The sequence below is a fragment of the Salvelinus alpinus genome, chromosome 5 (assembly GCF_045679555.1).
Source record: "Salvelinus alpinus chromosome 5, SLU_Salpinus.1, whole genome shotgun sequence".
Lineage (NCBI taxonomy): Eukaryota > Metazoa > Chordata > Actinopteri > Salmoniformes > Salmonidae > Salvelinus > Salvelinus alpinus.
In genome coordinates this window covers 73,178,703-73,196,093 of record NC_092090.1, presented here as the reverse complement: position 1 = coordinate 73,196,093, position 17,391 = coordinate 73,178,703, and the positions used below count along the sequence as shown (strand labels likewise).

Genomic DNA, 17,391 nt, shown 5'->3' with positions numbered 1-17,391 from the left:
GAAAAGGTTTATCCTAGAAATACCAAATCCAGTGTGTACTATTAAGTGTCCTAGATTTAATTAACGTGTCAAAATAACTTGGTTGTTAAACAATTTTGTTTTGACCAACAGCCATAAACGACTGGCTATGTTATATAGGAAAATGTGGACACCCCAACAACCCACCTGCTCATATGTACATGTTATGTTTGGCACGTGTTCACATCAGACTCTCTTGCAGACCCCATTGACATTGTCAAAGATCCCATCCCCCCACATGAGTACATGCAAGAGGAGGACCCTCGGATCTACAGGTCAGACAAGACCAAGAGAGGCCCTCTGCAGGAGGACTGGATCGAGGAGTACAACAACAACCCGGGGAAGACGCCCATCATGTGTGCTTACAAACTGTGCAAGGTGGAGTTCCGCTACTGGGGCATGCAGTCCAAGATTGAGCGCTTCATCCATGATGTAGGTGCGTATGAGATGCGATTAGGCGTTGAAAGAGTACTATGAACAGTACCTTAATATATCCCTTCCCCGGTGCTGGCTATATGAGTGCTTGGTCCAAGAGAAGTAGTGTTTCCATACTACAGGCATGCTGCTGCTGACTAGTTTAGCTAGCAAACTTCAGCTGAAATCGTGTCAAGATGCTGGAGGTGGTGGCCAGGTGGGATGCATTTATGTTTTCCAGTGCTGTCTGTCTAAAACAATCTCCCCTCCCCTTCCTCAGGGCTGAGAAAGGTGATGGTGCGGGCCCACCGGCAGGCCTGGTGCTGGCAGGATGAGTGGTACGGCCTGACCATTGAGGACATCAGACAGCTGGAGCTTGAGACCCAGCTGGCCCTGGCCCAGAAGATGGCCCAGTTCAGCCAGGCAGAGGAGGCCACCGAGGCCAATGGTGCTGCTTCATCCCCAGACAAGAACCAGGAGGCCAAAGATACCATTAGCTCCTTAGAAACTGAGGTGGTCAGTGCAGGGGGCGGGGGAGACACGCTCCAAACAAAACGAGCAGGGCTCACCAAGCAGTGGTCCACCTCCTCCAGATCCTCCCGCTCATCCAAGAGAGGAGGTGAGATGTTTGAGCCCAATCATCTGTATCCGTGTGGAGATATTGGACTGTTTAACAAGCAGGTGGTGTACAGACATCATGTGTTATTGAGTACTGTCTCTGCTTTATCCAGATTTTGTTTACCTGCCTGTTCAATATACAGTCTAAGGACAAACCCCTCTCCTACAGACAGTACAACCCCCATCCCCACCTTTACGCACCAGTCAGAATCCTGCCTGCCACCTGGAACCTCTCTCTCCGCCAGTCAGCCTCATTTCACCCCTTATTACCTAGGACCGGGAATTGCCAGGGACTTCACAATGCGATATTATCACGATACTTAGGTGCCGGTACGATATGTATTGCTATTTGGTACTGTGATTTTATTGCGATTCAATGTTCCAAACATATTGCTCACCATGTGTCTGCTGCAGAAGTACAAGAGAGAGCCATGAGAAAACGAGTTTTGGTGCAGGTACAGCCAGCTAGCGCAAAAATAATATTGCGTTTTTGTCAATACGTTACGATATATCGTCAAAGATAATATCCCGATATGTAACTGTATAGAATTTTTTCCCCCCATTACTACTATTATCCCCCTCTACTGCACTCTCCTGGGCTATTTATAGCAGCTGTATTGACATCACAGGCTAGAGGAGGCGGACTCTCTTCACACTGACCCTCCGCTCCACCTCTGCTGCTCCCCTCTCTGGGTTGACAGGCACAGCTGCGCTCCCTAGCCCATGAGCATCCAGCATGGGCCAGCCAGGCTTTCAAAGAGACATTTCTGTGTGCTAATTGACTGTCAGTGTGTCTGTGTTATGTTGGACTCCACTCTTCACGCCCCCTCCTGACCACTGAGCAATTGATCTGTGATTAAGTCAAGCATAACAGAGACTGTGCGTGCGTGCGCGTGCGTCAGTAGGAGTGTGCATCAGTGGGAATATGATGCAGTTGGGTCTTAAAATAACAGCAGTACGGTTTGTTCCCCTCTGTTTCAGCGAGCCCATCACGCCACAGCCTCTCTGAATGGAGGATGCAGAGCATAGCACGAGACTCCGAGGACAGCTCAGAAGAGGAGTTCTTTGATGCTCACGGTAAAACCACCATTTTGATATAGTCCTCTTAGAGTCCTAGAGTAGGTTACAGTAGACAACACTAGTAGTGTGTTCCATTCCCGTAACCCTACTGTTGCTTCCTCCTTTGACTCTGCATGCGTCTCTTCAACACAGATCAGTTCTTAAGCTACCCAGATACCCAGCATGCTTTTGGCCTGCGGTTGAAATAGGTGGGTGTAGCTCAACACTTCGGTTCATCTGCTGGGTGAGCCCAGGAGAGGACTCACCCCGGGTTTTGGCTTGTCCTGAAGAAGTGCTGAAATCATCACCCTCTACCTTCACCTGTTCCCCATTGACAAAACTATCTCACCCTGCCGTCCTACACACACACACAACACACACCTTTACGCCCTCCCTATTGCACTTATCAGACAGTTCGTAAAGACTAAGTCTGTACTTCATAAAGCTCATCACCTCCCCACATCCACCACACATTGCCTGTTGAGTCAATCATCCCATCATGTCAATCCACAAAATGTTATATTACCTGTATGTGTGGAAGCATGATTAACTTAGATTTGTTTATATGACATAATAAAGTAAGAAGTAATGAAATAAGAATAATAAAGCGATGCATGTTTCCTTAGCATCAGTATCATTTAAATAAATAGATACAATGTGGATTAAATCTGTATCAACTGTTGAAACTGTTCATGAGATGTCATGAAGTAACTGCATTGTAAATGTGCATTTACCTGCATGTTCAAATACATATAGCTGTATGCTTTTGGTGTTTGTGCCATTATTTATGTTCACAATGAGATGGTAGCTGTTTCTGGTGAATATATAAATTGTTGTTTCATCCCTGGATTCATCTGTTTTTCCACTAACCATCATACAGTGTGGTATGTATATACCATTAAGCACACCCCAGTATGTGGCTATCGGGAGTCTTTAACTTTTCATTGAACACCTGATTAGTAAATTTCAAATCAATTAAAATGTGGAAACTAAATGCTGAAACATAATCAAATAATATTTCACTGTAACTATTTTATTATACAAGCAACCCTACTCAAACTCTTCATGAGTTAATCCCTTGGTAATGAACTCTGAAAACATTGCCATAATGAGCAAGGATTTCTAGAGCAGCAGTTTGGTGGGGTTTGTAATGTAATAGGACAGTAAGTACTGACATTGGTTCCATGGAATCTTTTCCTCATTACATTTTCCTTGTGAGTAGTACAGTAGCATATAAGAGCTGAGAACACCCATGCCTTGTCCCTGTATGAGCCGTTCATTAAGATTACCATGATCAGATGGTGACACAATTTATAGAGATTACAAGGATGACAATAGCATACATACAGGCATATGTAATATGCATAAATATGTCTGTAATTAAATTGACAGAATCAAGTCTGATAGTAGGCATATAGCTGTAACATTCCGTCATCGTAGTGCCACAGTACTTACACTGTATCCATTCATGACCATTGCATGTCAGATCATGGAATGATTAAACCAATGTGACACATGAATGCTACTGCTCTGTAGCATCATTTGAATAAATTCACGCTGAAAAGTATTTGAGCGTACTCTGATAAATGCTCCTGCTCATGTAGCAGTTTTTATACTGCTCAGCTTCTTTACCTGGTCTGAGCTTCTCCCTGATCTGTGCAACTGAGGACCAGCAAAACATTGTTTTGGAGGTTTGAGTGGTGACCTTTCGATAAAGCAGACGTGCATAGGCTACAGGTTGTGTAATGTGATTTCACTGAAAGATCCCAGTGGCTTGGTGATTTGATTGAGGAGGCTATGCTATTCCAAAGCCACTATGGTTTCTAAAGGAACACATACAATTCAGGGTAGTAATTACTTTATCAGTATTAATATTTATCTACAATGATTGGCCACATAATATCCTATGGTAGAGATCAGGGTGTACTGTATGTTTATCTCTATCTGTACTCAGCCAGTACACGGAAGCCCATTTCACATTTGTGAACATATAAATGTCTAAAAAGTTCAGTGTTCCTTGTCACAGAATGTTTGAGAATGATCTGTGACTGGTCATCTGGGCCCAGTTTTTCAAATGTTATCTGGATTTCGCCTCTAGGGTAGGATTAAATGCATAGAAATATAATGAAAAGAACGGATGAATCATTGACTTGAATGGGGACACCCTCATTCTATTTCTATGCATTTAATCCTATCTGATAGGCAAAATCCAGATAGATAACTTTTGAAAAACAGGGCCCTAAATATCAGTGGTGTAAAGTACTTAAGTAAAAATACTTTGAAGTACTATGTTTTGGGGGGTATCTGTACTTTACTATTTATATTTTTGACAACTTTTACTTCACTACATTCCTAAAGACAATATTGTACTTTTTACTCCATACATTTTCCCTGACAACCCAAAGTAGTCGTTACATTTTGAATGCTTAGCAAGACAGGAAAATTGTGAAATTCACGCACTTACCAGGAGAACACGTGGTCATCCCTACTGCCTGCCAATGTTCTGGTGGACTCACAAACACATGCATCTTTTGTAAATAATGTCTGAGTGATGGAGTGTGCCCCTGGCTATCCATACATTTTTTAAACAAGAAAATGGTGCAGTCAGCTTTGCTTTATATAAGGAATTTGAAATTATTTCTACTTTTAGTTTTGATACTTAAGTATATTTTAGCAATTACATTTACTTTTGATACTTAAGTATATTTAAAACCAAATACTTTTAAACTTTTACTCAAGTAGTACTTCACTGGGTGACTTTCACTTTTACTTGAGTAACTTTCTATTAAGGTATCTTTTTACTTTTACTCAAGTATGAAAATTGGGTACTTTTTCCACCACTGCTGAATATATTGTAGATGGGATAAAATGGCACATTGACTGAACAGGTGTTATACTTGGTAATATGGACACCTGGTAAAACAAATCCTGTCCCTTCTCCCCACAGAGGACTTGTCAGATGATGAACAGATTTTCCCCAAGGAGATCGCCAAGTGGAACTCCAATGACCTCATAGACAAGATTGAGGCAGCTGACGCAGAAGACATCCCTGGTATGGAGACGAACGCTGTGTGTTGTATTATGGGAGATAGGCGAGACAGAGGAGATGGAGTTCGTGTCAGTGTCTTTTTTTACCGACAGTGTTATATTACTCTGATTCTCGACGTTAAAGTGTGTCTGTGGATGTTTCTGCAGGAGAGCTGTACAAGGATATGGCAGGGGACTATGAGAGGGCAGCCAGTGAGGAGAGACTAGATGAGGTAGGTACTTGGGAGGGTGAAGGGCTTTTCAACTGAACATTGGTATACCAACAACACCATGACAGCCAGACCCAAAATCCGTAACATGTTACGCACAGTTGAAGTCGGAAGTTTACATACACCTTAGCCAAATACATTGAAACTACATTTTTCACAATTCCTGACATTTAATCGTAGTAAAAATTCCCTGTCATAGGTCAGTTAGGATCACCACTTTTATTTTAAGAACGTGAAATCTCAGAATAATAGTAGAGTGATTTATTTCAGCTTTTATTTCTTTCATCACATTCCCAGTGGGTCAGAAGTTTACATACACTCAATTAGTATTTGGTGGCATTGCCTTTAAATTCTTTAACTTGGGTCAAACGTTTTGGGTAGCCTTCCACAAGCTTCCCACAATAAGTTGGGTGAATTTTGGCCCATTCCTCCTGACAGAGCTGGTGTAACTGAGTCAGGTTTGTAGGCCTTCTTGCTCTCACACGCTTTTTCAGTTCTGCCCACAAATGTTCTATAGGATTGAGTTCAGGGCTTTGTGATGGCCACTCCAATACCTTGACTTTGTTGTCCTTAAGCCATTTTGCCACAACTTCGAAGTATGCTTGGGGTCATTGTCCATTTGGAAGACCCATTTGCGACCAAGCTTTAACTTCCTGACTGATGTCTTGAGATGTTGCTTCAATATATCCACCTAATTTTCCTCCTCACGATGCCATCTATTTTAAGACGTGCACCAGTCCCTCCTGCAGCAAAGCAATCCCACAACATGATGCTGCTTCACAGTTGGGATGGTGTTCTTCGCTTGCAAGCCTCCCCCTTTTCCCTCCAAACATAACTATGGTCATTATGGCCAAACAGTTCTATTTTTGTTTCATCAGACCAGAGGACATTCCTCCAAAAAGTACGATAATTGTCCCCATGTGCAGTTGCAAACCGTAGTCTGGCTTTTTTATGGCGGTTTTGGAGCAGTGGCTTCTTCCTTGCTGAGCGACCTTTCAGGTTATGTCGATATAGGACTCATTTTACTGTGGCTATATATACTTTTGGACCTGTTTCCTCCAGCATCTTCACAAGGTCCTTTGCTGTTCTGTGATTGATTTGCACTTTTCGCACCAAAGTACGTTCATCTCTCGGAGACTGAAGGCGTCTCCTTCCTGAGTGGTATGACGTCTGTGTGGTTCCATGGTGTTTATACTTTCGTACTATTGTTTGTACAGATGAACGTGGTACCTTCAGACGTTTGGAAATTGCTCCCAAGGATGAACCAGACTTGTGGAGGTCTACAATTTTTTTTCTGAGGTCTTGGGTGATTGCTTTTGAATTTCCCCATGATGTCAAACAAAGAGGCACTGATTTTGAAGGTCGGCCTTGAAATACATCCACGGGTACACCTCCAATTGATTCAAATTATGTCAAATAGCCTATCAGAAGCTTCTAAAGCCATGACATCATTTTCTGGAATTTTTCAAGCTGTTTAAAGGCACAGTCAACTTAGTGTATGTAAACTTCTGACCCACTGGAATTGTGATACACAGTGAATTGTAAGTGAAATAATCTGTCTGTAAACAATTATTGGAAAAATTACTTGTGTCATGCACAAAGTAGATGTCCTAACCGACTTGCCAAAACGATAGTTGTTAACAAGAAATTTGTGGAGTGGTTGAAAAACTAGTTTTAATGACTCCAACCTAAGTGTATGTAAACTTCCGACTTCAACTGTAGATGCGGTCTGGCTGAGATCATATTCAGACAAAATATTAACATTAAACATGCAGGAGGTATGAGCTAAAAGGAAACTTAAATCCCAGTCACCCAGCCACTAAAGCGCTCAAGCCTAACAGTAGGTGTTGAAGTGAATATTCTGTGTAGGGCTTTAGTGGTGGCAGTCAGAGAGAGGTCCACTCCTTCAGACTCTCTGTCCTCTTGTGTTCAGATGCGTGGCTCTGTTAGCAGCCAAGCCTATAGCTCTACCATTCCCACCATCACCGTAACCAAGCACCAGTCAGTAAGTAAACTTCCTGTCCCATTGCATTATGGGCCAGAGTAGATCCACAGACACCCTAACAGACCCAGTAGTAACCGCCCTGCTCCTGTCTTTGCCCTAGCCCACCCCCTCTACTCCTCAAACCCCCTATCCCTTATGAAATATCCTCTGAACTGTAGCCGTGCCGTGGAGTGTACTGTGTACAGCCTCTGTGAAAAATGTGAGTTTTTGAACACACAAAAACTTCACATTTACGTTTTCCCTTTTTATGTGAGTGTGGTTTTGTATTTGTATACAAATGTGTCTTTGCCCTTGGTTTTTCTTGTTGTTGTAGTGGTTGGCTAAAGTTGGAAGCGTTTGCAGTGTGACCAGCTGGGGTGTAGGTTGATCAGCGTCTCTTAATGATGCTCTGAGTGTGAAGAGGAAAGCTGCACAGGCATGCTGTTGCTTGATAGGGTGTAGTTATCACAAACTGTGTACGCTTCCTGAGTTTCATATCTGAAGGAAGTGGAAGTGCACACTGAACACACAATGAGATGTTTCGCTATATACTAAAGAGGTGTGTGCAACCACAGAGCCTTGTTATTGTCTCAGTGTGGTTTTGTGAGTAAGTCAAGAAGCATGTTGTCAGTGGTCATGATACTTTAGTAGCCAAGCCAGAAGCATGGTTCTATGGTGAATGGCTTCATTTCCCTTGTTTAACAGATCTCTCTAATGTCCCTCATCCTGCCTTTTCTCTTTACCTCCCATTCACTCCATCCATTCCCCCTCCTTTCCTCCCCCATAATAGGACCTGTCCTCCCAGCAGTGTCTGCAGCCTTCTAAGATTCATGTGCTGATCCTGGTGTTACATGGGGGCAACATCCTGGACACGGGTGGAGGGGACCAGACCAGTAAGCAAGGCGACATCAACACTATCAGCACAGCCTTTGACGCAGTGATGCGCGTGCACTATCCCACTGCGCTGGGCCGCATCGCCATCCGTCTGGTTCCCTGTCCCGCCATCTGCGCTGAGGCCTTCTCCCTGGTGACCAAGTGAGGGACACACACACACTACACAACTGTAGATATTGTGTACACAACCAACTACTATTACTAACCTTCCCCTGTGTGCGTATCCCTGGCTTCAGTCTCAGCCCATACAGTTATGATGAGAGCTGTATGTCTAGCAGTCAGGACCACATCCCCCTGGCTGCCCTGCCTCTCCTGGCCACCTCCGCCCCCCAGTACCAGGAGGCTGTGGCCACCGTCATCATGAGAGCCAACCAGGTGTACAATGACTTCATCAGGTCCCTGAACGGGGCAACCTTCTCTGGCCAGGTGAGGAGCTGCTACTGGCCTGTCAGCCTCTCCGTTAATACTGGCCTGTCAGCCTCTCCGTTAATACGGGCCTGTCAGCCTCTCCGTTAATACTGGCCTGTCAGCCTCTCCGTTAATACGGGCCTGTCAGCCTCTCCGTTAATACGGGCCTGTCAGCCTCTCCGTTAATACGGGCCTGTCAGCCTCTCCGTTAATACTGGCCTGTCAGCCTCTCCGTTAACACGGGCCTGTCAGCCTCTCCGTTAATACGGGCCTGTCAGCCTCTCCGTTAATACGGGCCTGTCAGCCTCTCCGTTGATACGGGCCTGTCAGCCTCTCCGTTAATACGGGCCTGTCAGCCTCTCCGTTAATACGGGCCTGTCAGCCTCTCCGTTAATACGGGCCTGTCAGCCTCTCCGTTAATACGGGCCTGTCAGCCTCTCCGTTAATACGGGCCTGTCAGCCTCTCCGTTGATACGGGCCTGTCAGCCTCTCCGTTAATACTGGCCTGTCAGCCTCTCCGTTAATACTGGCCTGTCAGCCTCTCCGTTAATACGGGCCTGTCAGCCTCTCCGTTAATACGGGCCTGTCAGCCTCTCCGTTAATACGGGCCTGTCAGCCTCTCCGTTAATACGGGCCTGTCAGCCTCTCCGTTGATACGGGCCTGTCAGCCTCTCCGTTAATACGGGCCTGTCAGCCTCTCCGTTAATACGGGCCTGTCAGCCTCTCCGTTAATACGGGCCTGTCAGCCTCTCCGTTAATACGGGCCTGTCAGCCTCTCCGTTGATACGGGCCTGTCAGCCTCTCCGTTGATACGGGCCTGTCAGCCTCTCCGTTGATACGGGCCTGGCCTGCTCTTTATTTGGAGCTCTAAAATGGCAAGAGCATGTTTCCAAGTCAAAGAGGAGATTTCTTATGAAAAACATAATTTGGATTTGAATCCTTTCAGCACCAAATGAATTATGTGGGTGTTTTCTGTTTCTGAATTATGTAGGCGTTTTCTGTTTCTTTTTAGGTAAGAAAAATGACACTAGCATTCAATATTTGTCGCAAGTTGAATTTAGTATACATTTTTCTAACAAATTGTGAGAGACTCACATCATTTGAGAGGCTCACATCATTTGACAGATTATTTTGACTTGTGTGCGCCTGCAAATGTGTGTTTGTGGGTGTGTTTGATTATGTGGTTATTACAGCTGATTATTTTAAAAGGGGTTGGAAGCCGTTATCTGCATCCTGTTTGATATCTAATGACCTGATCTGTTTTAGTAAATTGACCTGTGACCTCTGTGTAGGTGTGCCTGATTGGGGACTGTGTGGGAGGGATCCTGGGGTTTGACGCATTGTGCAGCAGCAACCAAACTATTGGTGACAGCCAGAACAGCAGCCGCAGGGGCAGTGTAATCAGCGTACAGGTAAGACCTAAACCTTGATGCTTATTTACTCTCTCTGTTCCTAAGCTTTACATCGTTACGCATACTCCAAATCACAGACACTCACTCACCTATTAGCTCGAAATAAAAGTTACAACACTACTATTTCACCACCACATTTCTCCGCTGAGAAGGACACTTATCCAGCGTCCAACCTAGGTCTGGTGCCGTTTGCATGTCAGTCAAGTTCAGCATACATTCCCCAACCTCTGCCCCCCCCATCCCTCCCTGCAGGACCAGGACCTTCTCTCCCCAGGCATCATCATAAACAGTGGGCCCGGCTCTGCCTCTCCCACCCTGGAGGGCAGCCGCCACCTGAGCCTCAGCAACATCGACATCCCCCGCTCAGGAGGACCAGACGACTCCAAGAGACAGCAGCCGCGCAAAAGGAGCGGCGACTCCACATACGAGCTGGACACCATCAAACACCACCAGGCCTTCCTAACCAGGTGTGACGGGATCTATGTTACTACAGTTACATTCCATCATTGAAGTAGCTGATGGATAATAGTTACTGTCACTGTACTGAGAAGGGTATGGCTATGCATGTGATATTGTAGAGTCATGGGTTGCTGTTATCTTTTACCTACATTGATCTCTGTCTTACTGTGTTCTGTGTTTGTGTGTATACATGTGGATGTGTATGTGCTTCCCTCCTTCTGACTCTTGCTGTTTGTCTATTGTTGTCCCCTCAGCCTACACTCTAGTGTCCTGCGGACCGACCCGTGCTCCCGCAGGTCCAGCAGCAGCACCTTCCAGGATGCAGGCTGTCTGGGGAAGTTTGACTTTGAGGTGGCAGATTTCTTCCTCTTCGGCTCTCCTCTGGGCCTTGTCCTTGCCCTGAGGAAGACTGTCATTCCTGTGCTGGATGGTAATCCCACCTAAACAGAGGGAAAATGAATAAAGTGCTTTAAAAATGTGTTATTTTAATATGTGAACATTTTTGTGCTATGAATCGGGTAGTGAAAACCAAGGAGGTACTGTGGGGTCTTATCTCCTTGAAACCCCCTTCTTTTATGCCTGTCAACGTCTGTCACCCCTTAGTGGCCCAGCTGCGCCCAGCTTGCCAGCAGGTCTACAACCTGTTCCATCCAGCCGACCCCTCGGCCTCGCGCCTGGAGCCCCTCCTGGAGAAGAAGTTCCACCTCCTGCCCCCCTTCAACGTACCCCGCTACACACGATTTCCCCTGGGGGACGGCAACTCCGCTCTACTGGGTGAGCACACTGGAATGAGAGCTGGAAGAGTTCACTCACACACACGCCAGTACCTGTATGAGCATATATCTGTTGTGGAAATATATACAAACAAAAAATGTACTCATTTGTTACATTCATTGGTCATATAGCCCTTGTTTTGATTAACCATTGGGGACTCTGTGTGATGTAGCAGAGTGTGTAGAAACTGACAAATGTGATGGATTATGTTGTTTGTTTTCTGACTTCTTTCCCACACGTGCCGGGAATGTCTCCGAGACCTATTGCCAGTGGTCTGTTGATTGCTATAGAGAGAGGCACCGAAAATAGCTTCAAGTTGAGAAAAATGAAGAAATAAAATGGGGGAACTCTATGCAGTGCATTCAGAAAGTATTCAGACCCCTTCCCTTTTACGTTACAGCTTTATTCTAAAACCTGACAGAGCTTGAAAGGAACTGCAGAGAAGAATGGTTGAAACTCCCAAAATTTAATTTTATTTGTCACATGCGCCGAATACAACAGGTGAAATGCTTACTTACAAGCCCTTAACCAACAATGCAGTTTAAGAAAATACAAAAAATAAAAATAAAATAAAAAAGTAATTAAAGAGCAGCAGTAAATAACAATAGCAGGGCTATATACAGGGAGTACCGGTACAGAGTCAATGTGCGGGGGGAGGCACAATGCAAATAGTCTGGGTAGCCATTTGATTAGCTGTTCAGGAGTCTTATGACAATCTTTTCAGTCTCCTGAGGGAGAATAGGTTTTGTTGTGCCCTCTTCACGACTGTCTTGGTGTGTTTGGACCATGTTAGTTTGTTGGTGATGTGGACACCAAGGAACTTGAAGCTCTCAACCTGCTCCACTACAGCCCCGTCGATGAGAATGGGGGGGCGTGCTCGGTCCTCCTTTTCCTGTAGTCCACAATCATATCCTTTGTCTTGATAAAGCTGTGCAAAGCTTATAGTGTCATACCCAAGAAGACTTGAGGCTGTAATCACTGCCAAAGGTGCTTCAACAAAGTACAGAGTAAAGGGTCTGAATACTTATGTAAATGTGATATTTCAGTATTTTATTTTTAATACATTTGCAAAACTTTCAAAAAACCATTTATTATTATGGGGTATTGTGTGTAGATTGATGAGGGGGAAAAAACGATTTAATCAATTTTAGAATAAGGCTGTAATGTAACAAAATGTGGGAAAAAGTCAAGGGATCTGAATACTTTCCAAATGCACTGTATACTATATATGGCTTTGGTTAGAACCAACAGAGCCTGAATTAGAATCCAAGAACAGCATCATCCTGCTCTCCTTAGCTCTACTACAACCTGTTGTTGCCTTAGTTACTTCTACTGCAGTATTTCCTGTAGCTCTAAGGGCTTGACTCGCAATTCCTGTTTCACATTTCTGTTGTTCTTGTTATTGCTTCATGTTTTCTGTGTCTTCATTGTCTTCCTTTCCCCTCTCTCGACCTCCTGCCCCCATCTCTGAAAAAACCTACCCCCTTACCCTGAAAACTCTGCCACCTACCCTCTGATCCCCCACCTCCCCTTTTAGTGGAGACAGTCCAGAGCAACCCTCAGTTCCTGCTCGATAGTGGGACCCCCCTCTCTTTCCGCTGTCAGGAACCTATCAGCGAGACCTGCATCCCTGTGCCCGTGCTAAACTGGCAGGAGGGCTCCCTCAAGGCCACACCTGCTGTTCTAGAGTGTGTGTAGCCTCTCCTCTTCACTTGCATCCCCCCCGATGTCTCTCACTCTGTGTCGTACATGTCTTTTTGTGTTAGTTGCACCCTCTTTCCACACCAACTTTGTCTGTGTGTGTATGTTTTCACACCCTTACCAATACTGGTGTATTAGAAGGCTTTGGGAATGTTACCCCAGTCAAGAGTTGGGGTCACATTACTGGCTGTTCCAGGTCAATCATGTCCTATATGAGCCCTCGTTCTGCAGGATTCAGTCCATTGCCTTTTATTATAGCTCATTAGCATGGCCCTCGGAATCTCTAAACAACGAGGTGATTTTGCTCATCAAAATGCAATAGTCATTATTGTTGGCATTTTTATGATTTACAGAGACCGCAGTGGGTACCACAGTGAATGAAACCTTGACCTGGAAGAGTCTGTCCTTCTTTCGCTATTACCATAAATGATTTATGTCCTCTGTAATGGTATGAAAATAGCGTGCCACTTCCTGCACTCATTGTTGTGATGTGGTTTCTTTGCTGCTGCAGCATCTCCTCAACATCAAATACAAGAGTTGGGGGTTGTGTTTAAGGTGGTAGGCAAAGGTCTCCATATAAACCATAACACTGTGACTAGAGAACTGTCTTCTGGTGGATTTAGCCAAATCTGAGGCTTGGAAGCTGAACTGACTGTGTTGCTCAGATGTCTGCTTGAATCATGGAACCCTGCCCCTTGCATTGTAATTGTGTATCCTTGTGTTTTTCTGCTTGTGATGGTGGTGAATATAGTATCTCCTGACTTTTTTGTTACAACAACATGTTGATTAGCTTCACATACTAAATGAGACTGTTACCACTTTAGTAATGCATGGTAATAATAATCCAGCTAGTCATTTGACAGATATTAAAAACTTTGAGGCATAGTGCTGTGACAACCAATGGAGTAACATCTCACTTTTAACATGCTGTTGTATTAATCAGTTCACTATCTGATCACTCACTGATTGTCCAAGAAATCTGACGTTGGCACCTGCTGGTTTCTGAAACCATGGTGTGGTCCATCACATTTCTTGGTTGCAACCCCCTCCTTCTCATCCTGTTCCCTCGCTGTTCATCCTCCTCTTGTCTTGTCTATGTCTAATGGGATCTCCTTGTTTCGACTCAATAGCGGATGTTGTTCAGTCTCATGGTGGTGTCTTCATGGACAGTTCGTACCCCTCCTCCCCCGTTACGGGCCCCCACTGCCGGGGCCTGCGCAGGGCCAGTGAGGTCAGCATTGCCAGCCAGGTTTCAGGAATGGCAGACAGTTACACTGCCACCAACATAGCCAACAGTAAGTGTTCTCGTTACCACAAGTATCTCTCTCTCTCAACTCCTCCTTCAGTCAATCTCTTCTCTCTCCTTAGTTCGACCCCCGCTTTTCTTTTCTGTCCTGTTCTATCTTCCTACGCCACCGCACTCCTTCAATCTCCTCTCAATCTTTTCTCTCTCGCTCATTCTAACCGTCCTTACTCAGACTGCACACATCACTCAGTGCACCGGATCCCGAGCGGCTCTGTAGGGACCCAGTTGTGCCTGCATTCACGGAATAACCACATAGTTACCTGCTAGCTAGCTCCAACACATTATGACACCTGTGATGCATTGCACTGCTCTAAGCCCCTTCATCATAGAGGGAGCAAACAGTGAACGTTGTCCATTGTTCAAATACAATGTGCCAGAAGATTATCACTCTACTACTAAAGAAACCAAAGCTCACCTCCTTTCACTGCGTGTCTGTCTTACTCTGACCCATTGTTTGAATATAAATGCAAAGGCTGTGTTCTGCATTTATTTAATGTTTGCCATGCATGTAGAGACCCGTTTAGCTGAATCATTCCTGCATTGTTCGCTCCCTGTCGCACTGTCTGCCTAGGTGACCAAGCTTCTGTTGTGTTTGATGTAAAGATTTTCTCCCAAAGTAGCGGATATGTCCTATATAAGGCCTAATAACACCTACAGAAGTATCACATGACTTTAAAAACATTTACTAACAATGTACTCCGTTGGGAAGTTGCAATAGTGCATTGATGAGATCATTTCTAGTTCATGGTTATTGGAAGAAATGCCATGAAAAACTTTTTTCACTGTTTAGGAATACAACAAAACTGAGAGTGCACAATATGTTGTGAAAAAAAGTATGAAAATGGGTTTTGTTGAATATATAATTACAACCTTTTTTTCAGTTCATCTGAGGCCCAATCGGACACTCAATTGAATATTTTGTTTTGAAGACATTTTCTGGTTGTAGCAAAAGTACTTCACATGTATGTTTGTAAACTGGAATTAACTGCATTATACTGTATGACACCAATTTCCTTTGTCATTATCCATCAATCATTTTCACCTGGTTTCTTTCTTTTTGTTTTGTTTCCCATAGCACAACCATGCCAAATTAACCAAACCAAAAAACTCAGCCTTTTGTCCCAAATTGCCCTGACATCACAAACCAAATTCTCCCTGAGAGGCCCCCCTAAATCCCATAGAAAAGAAAGGACTGGTCCAGTCCGAGGATCTACTGACACAGACAACGGGCCACAACCAGACCCAGAGGCAGACCCAGACGCTAATAGAGGTGTAAGCCCCTGTGGCTCTGGTCAGTTAGAGAGACACCTGTCAGCTGGCCTGGATTATACCATATATGACCTGGTCTCCCTGGACTCCCAGGCAGAGGTGGATCAAGGTATTCTTCTAAGAGACTGGACCTTATCAACTCTGTACCAAAGCCAGGCTGATGCTGCTACTGACTCCTATCCTCCTCCTCTTTAAATCCTAATTTATTGTGCAATCAATCTCTTTTCAATATGCTTCTTGTCTACCCTAGACATCTCCCAGCTTGACTCCCTCTCCCTCTCTGTTTCTATGATGAACTCTGCTCTGAAAGGACTGACCCCAACCCTCTTCCCTGGTGGAATATGTCTATTGTATACAATAGTCCCAACAAACTTTACACTTTAAAAGTGTAACATACCCATCATCCAAATGATATAGCGGGAAGGCTACTGGCCCAATTTACCAGTCTCTGCCTCACAGTTAACACCATTGAACATAGGTGAGTTTATGAGCAGTCCACCACCAACAAAATGGAAGATATGTTTACAAAACCATCACACAATTTTACCACTGCCATGTGGTGGAGCCCTATGGACACTGTAACAGATAAGGTTCAATAGAGTGAAACAATAACAAAATGTTATTCAGATATTTTTGTCCCAGCCTGTTCTGGAGGCAAACATTAATTGATCAGTGACAGTCCCAGTGTGAATCCACTTGGTTATGTTTTATTTGGTGTCTTTTTAATCCCATCTTCATGTTTCATATACTAATACAAATAACTACGCTGCTTTAACATTGACTCATGTTTCTTGTACTAACTTTAACAATATAATTATTGCATAAACATTATCTTCCCTCCTATATTTGTTTCAAAGCTTTGTCAGCTGGGAGTAACACTCTTCAACTCCTGTCTTACTTCCCTTCTAGCTGAGGAACTGCTGTGGACTATCTGGGCTTTGATAGTGGTTTATGAATGAATGCAGTCTTCCTTCAAACGGTTCATGTTTTAACCTTTCCAGGGGTGTGTATTGGGATGTTTTTGCCCCTCTGCCCCCATGCCACCCCACCCTTACCCATGTACCCCCTCTCACCGTGCAGTCGCAGCACGTTGGTGGGGAACCAAGCGTATGGACTTTGCCTTGTACTGCCCTGATGCCCTGACAGCCTTCCCCACGGTGGCACTACCGCACCTCTTCCATGCATCCTACTGGGAGTCCACTGATGTAGTGTCCTTCCTGCTGCGACAGGTAAGCTCACCCCCCAAACATCCATGGCCTGTGCTTCTCGCTCTCTTTACACTAGTGTAGGCATGGTGAGTAGGTATGGGGTCATCTATATGTTTCTTTTAGGTGATGAGGCATGAAAACTCCAGCATACTGGAGCTGGATGGTAAGGAGGTGTCAGAGTTCACTCCAACCAAACCTCGGGAGAAGTGGCTCAGGAAGAGAACCCACGTCAAGATCAGGGTACAGTCTGGTCCAATCAGAACAGTGTTGAACACTTGAAGAGATTCATTCTATAGGCTAACACTGTAATTGTCTCAATCTATTCATGAGTGTGTGTCTTTGACAGAATGTGACAGCCAATCATCGTGTGAACGATGCAGTGTTCACAGAAGATGGGCAGCAGATCGTGACTGGCCGCTTCATGTACGGACCTCTTGACATGGTCACATTGACAGGGGAGAAGGTGGGCCCTCTCTCTCGCTCTCTCTCAGCAATCATTATTTTTATTTATCATTACAACAATGAAAACAGTATGTGTGTAACACAAAGGCCTATATACAAATATGTACCTCCCATCTTATGTACTAATCCCTCCATCCATGAGTCATAT

The 17,391-nt window shown here is 44.6% G+C and overlaps 1 protein-coding gene across 7 annotated transcripts in view; it reads left to right on the top strand.

Moving 5' to 3' along the window:
- LOC139576737 (membrane-associated phosphatidylinositol transfer protein 2-like) overlaps positions 1-17,391 on the top strand; it is an 86,435-nt gene that overhangs the window by 59,300 nt on the left and 9,744 nt on the right. For 3 of the 7 annotated variants that reach the window (XM_071403141.1, XM_071403142.1, XM_071403144.1), the window contains 17 exons: positions 221-454; positions 713-1,051; positions 2,032-2,127; positions 5,057-5,161; positions 5,305-5,369; positions 8,141-8,385; positions 8,481-8,670; positions 9,945-10,064; positions 10,317-10,531; positions 10,778-10,953; positions 11,127-11,297; positions 12,835-12,987; positions 14,129-14,293; positions 15,380-15,682; positions 16,654-16,802; positions 16,905-17,021; positions 17,128-17,244. In XM_071403141.1, the coding sequence (XP_071259242.1) occupies positions 221-454; positions 713-1,051; positions 2,032-2,127; positions 5,057-5,161; positions 5,305-5,369; positions 8,141-8,385; positions 8,481-8,670; positions 9,945-10,064; positions 10,317-10,531; positions 10,778-10,953; positions 11,127-11,297; positions 12,835-12,987; positions 14,129-14,293; positions 15,380-15,682; positions 16,654-16,802; positions 16,905-17,021; positions 17,128-17,244 (2,960 nt within the window). The remainder of the gene's footprint in view (positions 1-220; positions 455-712; positions 1,052-2,031; positions 2,128-5,056; positions 5,162-5,304; positions 5,370-8,140; positions 8,386-8,480; positions 8,671-9,944; positions 10,065-10,316; positions 10,532-10,777; positions 10,954-11,126; positions 11,298-12,834; positions 12,988-14,128; positions 14,294-15,379; positions 15,683-16,653; positions 16,803-16,904; positions 17,022-17,127; positions 17,245-17,391) is intronic. The other 4 variants (XM_071403143.1, XM_071403145.1, XM_071403146.1 and 1 more) reach the window with 4 other exon arrangements.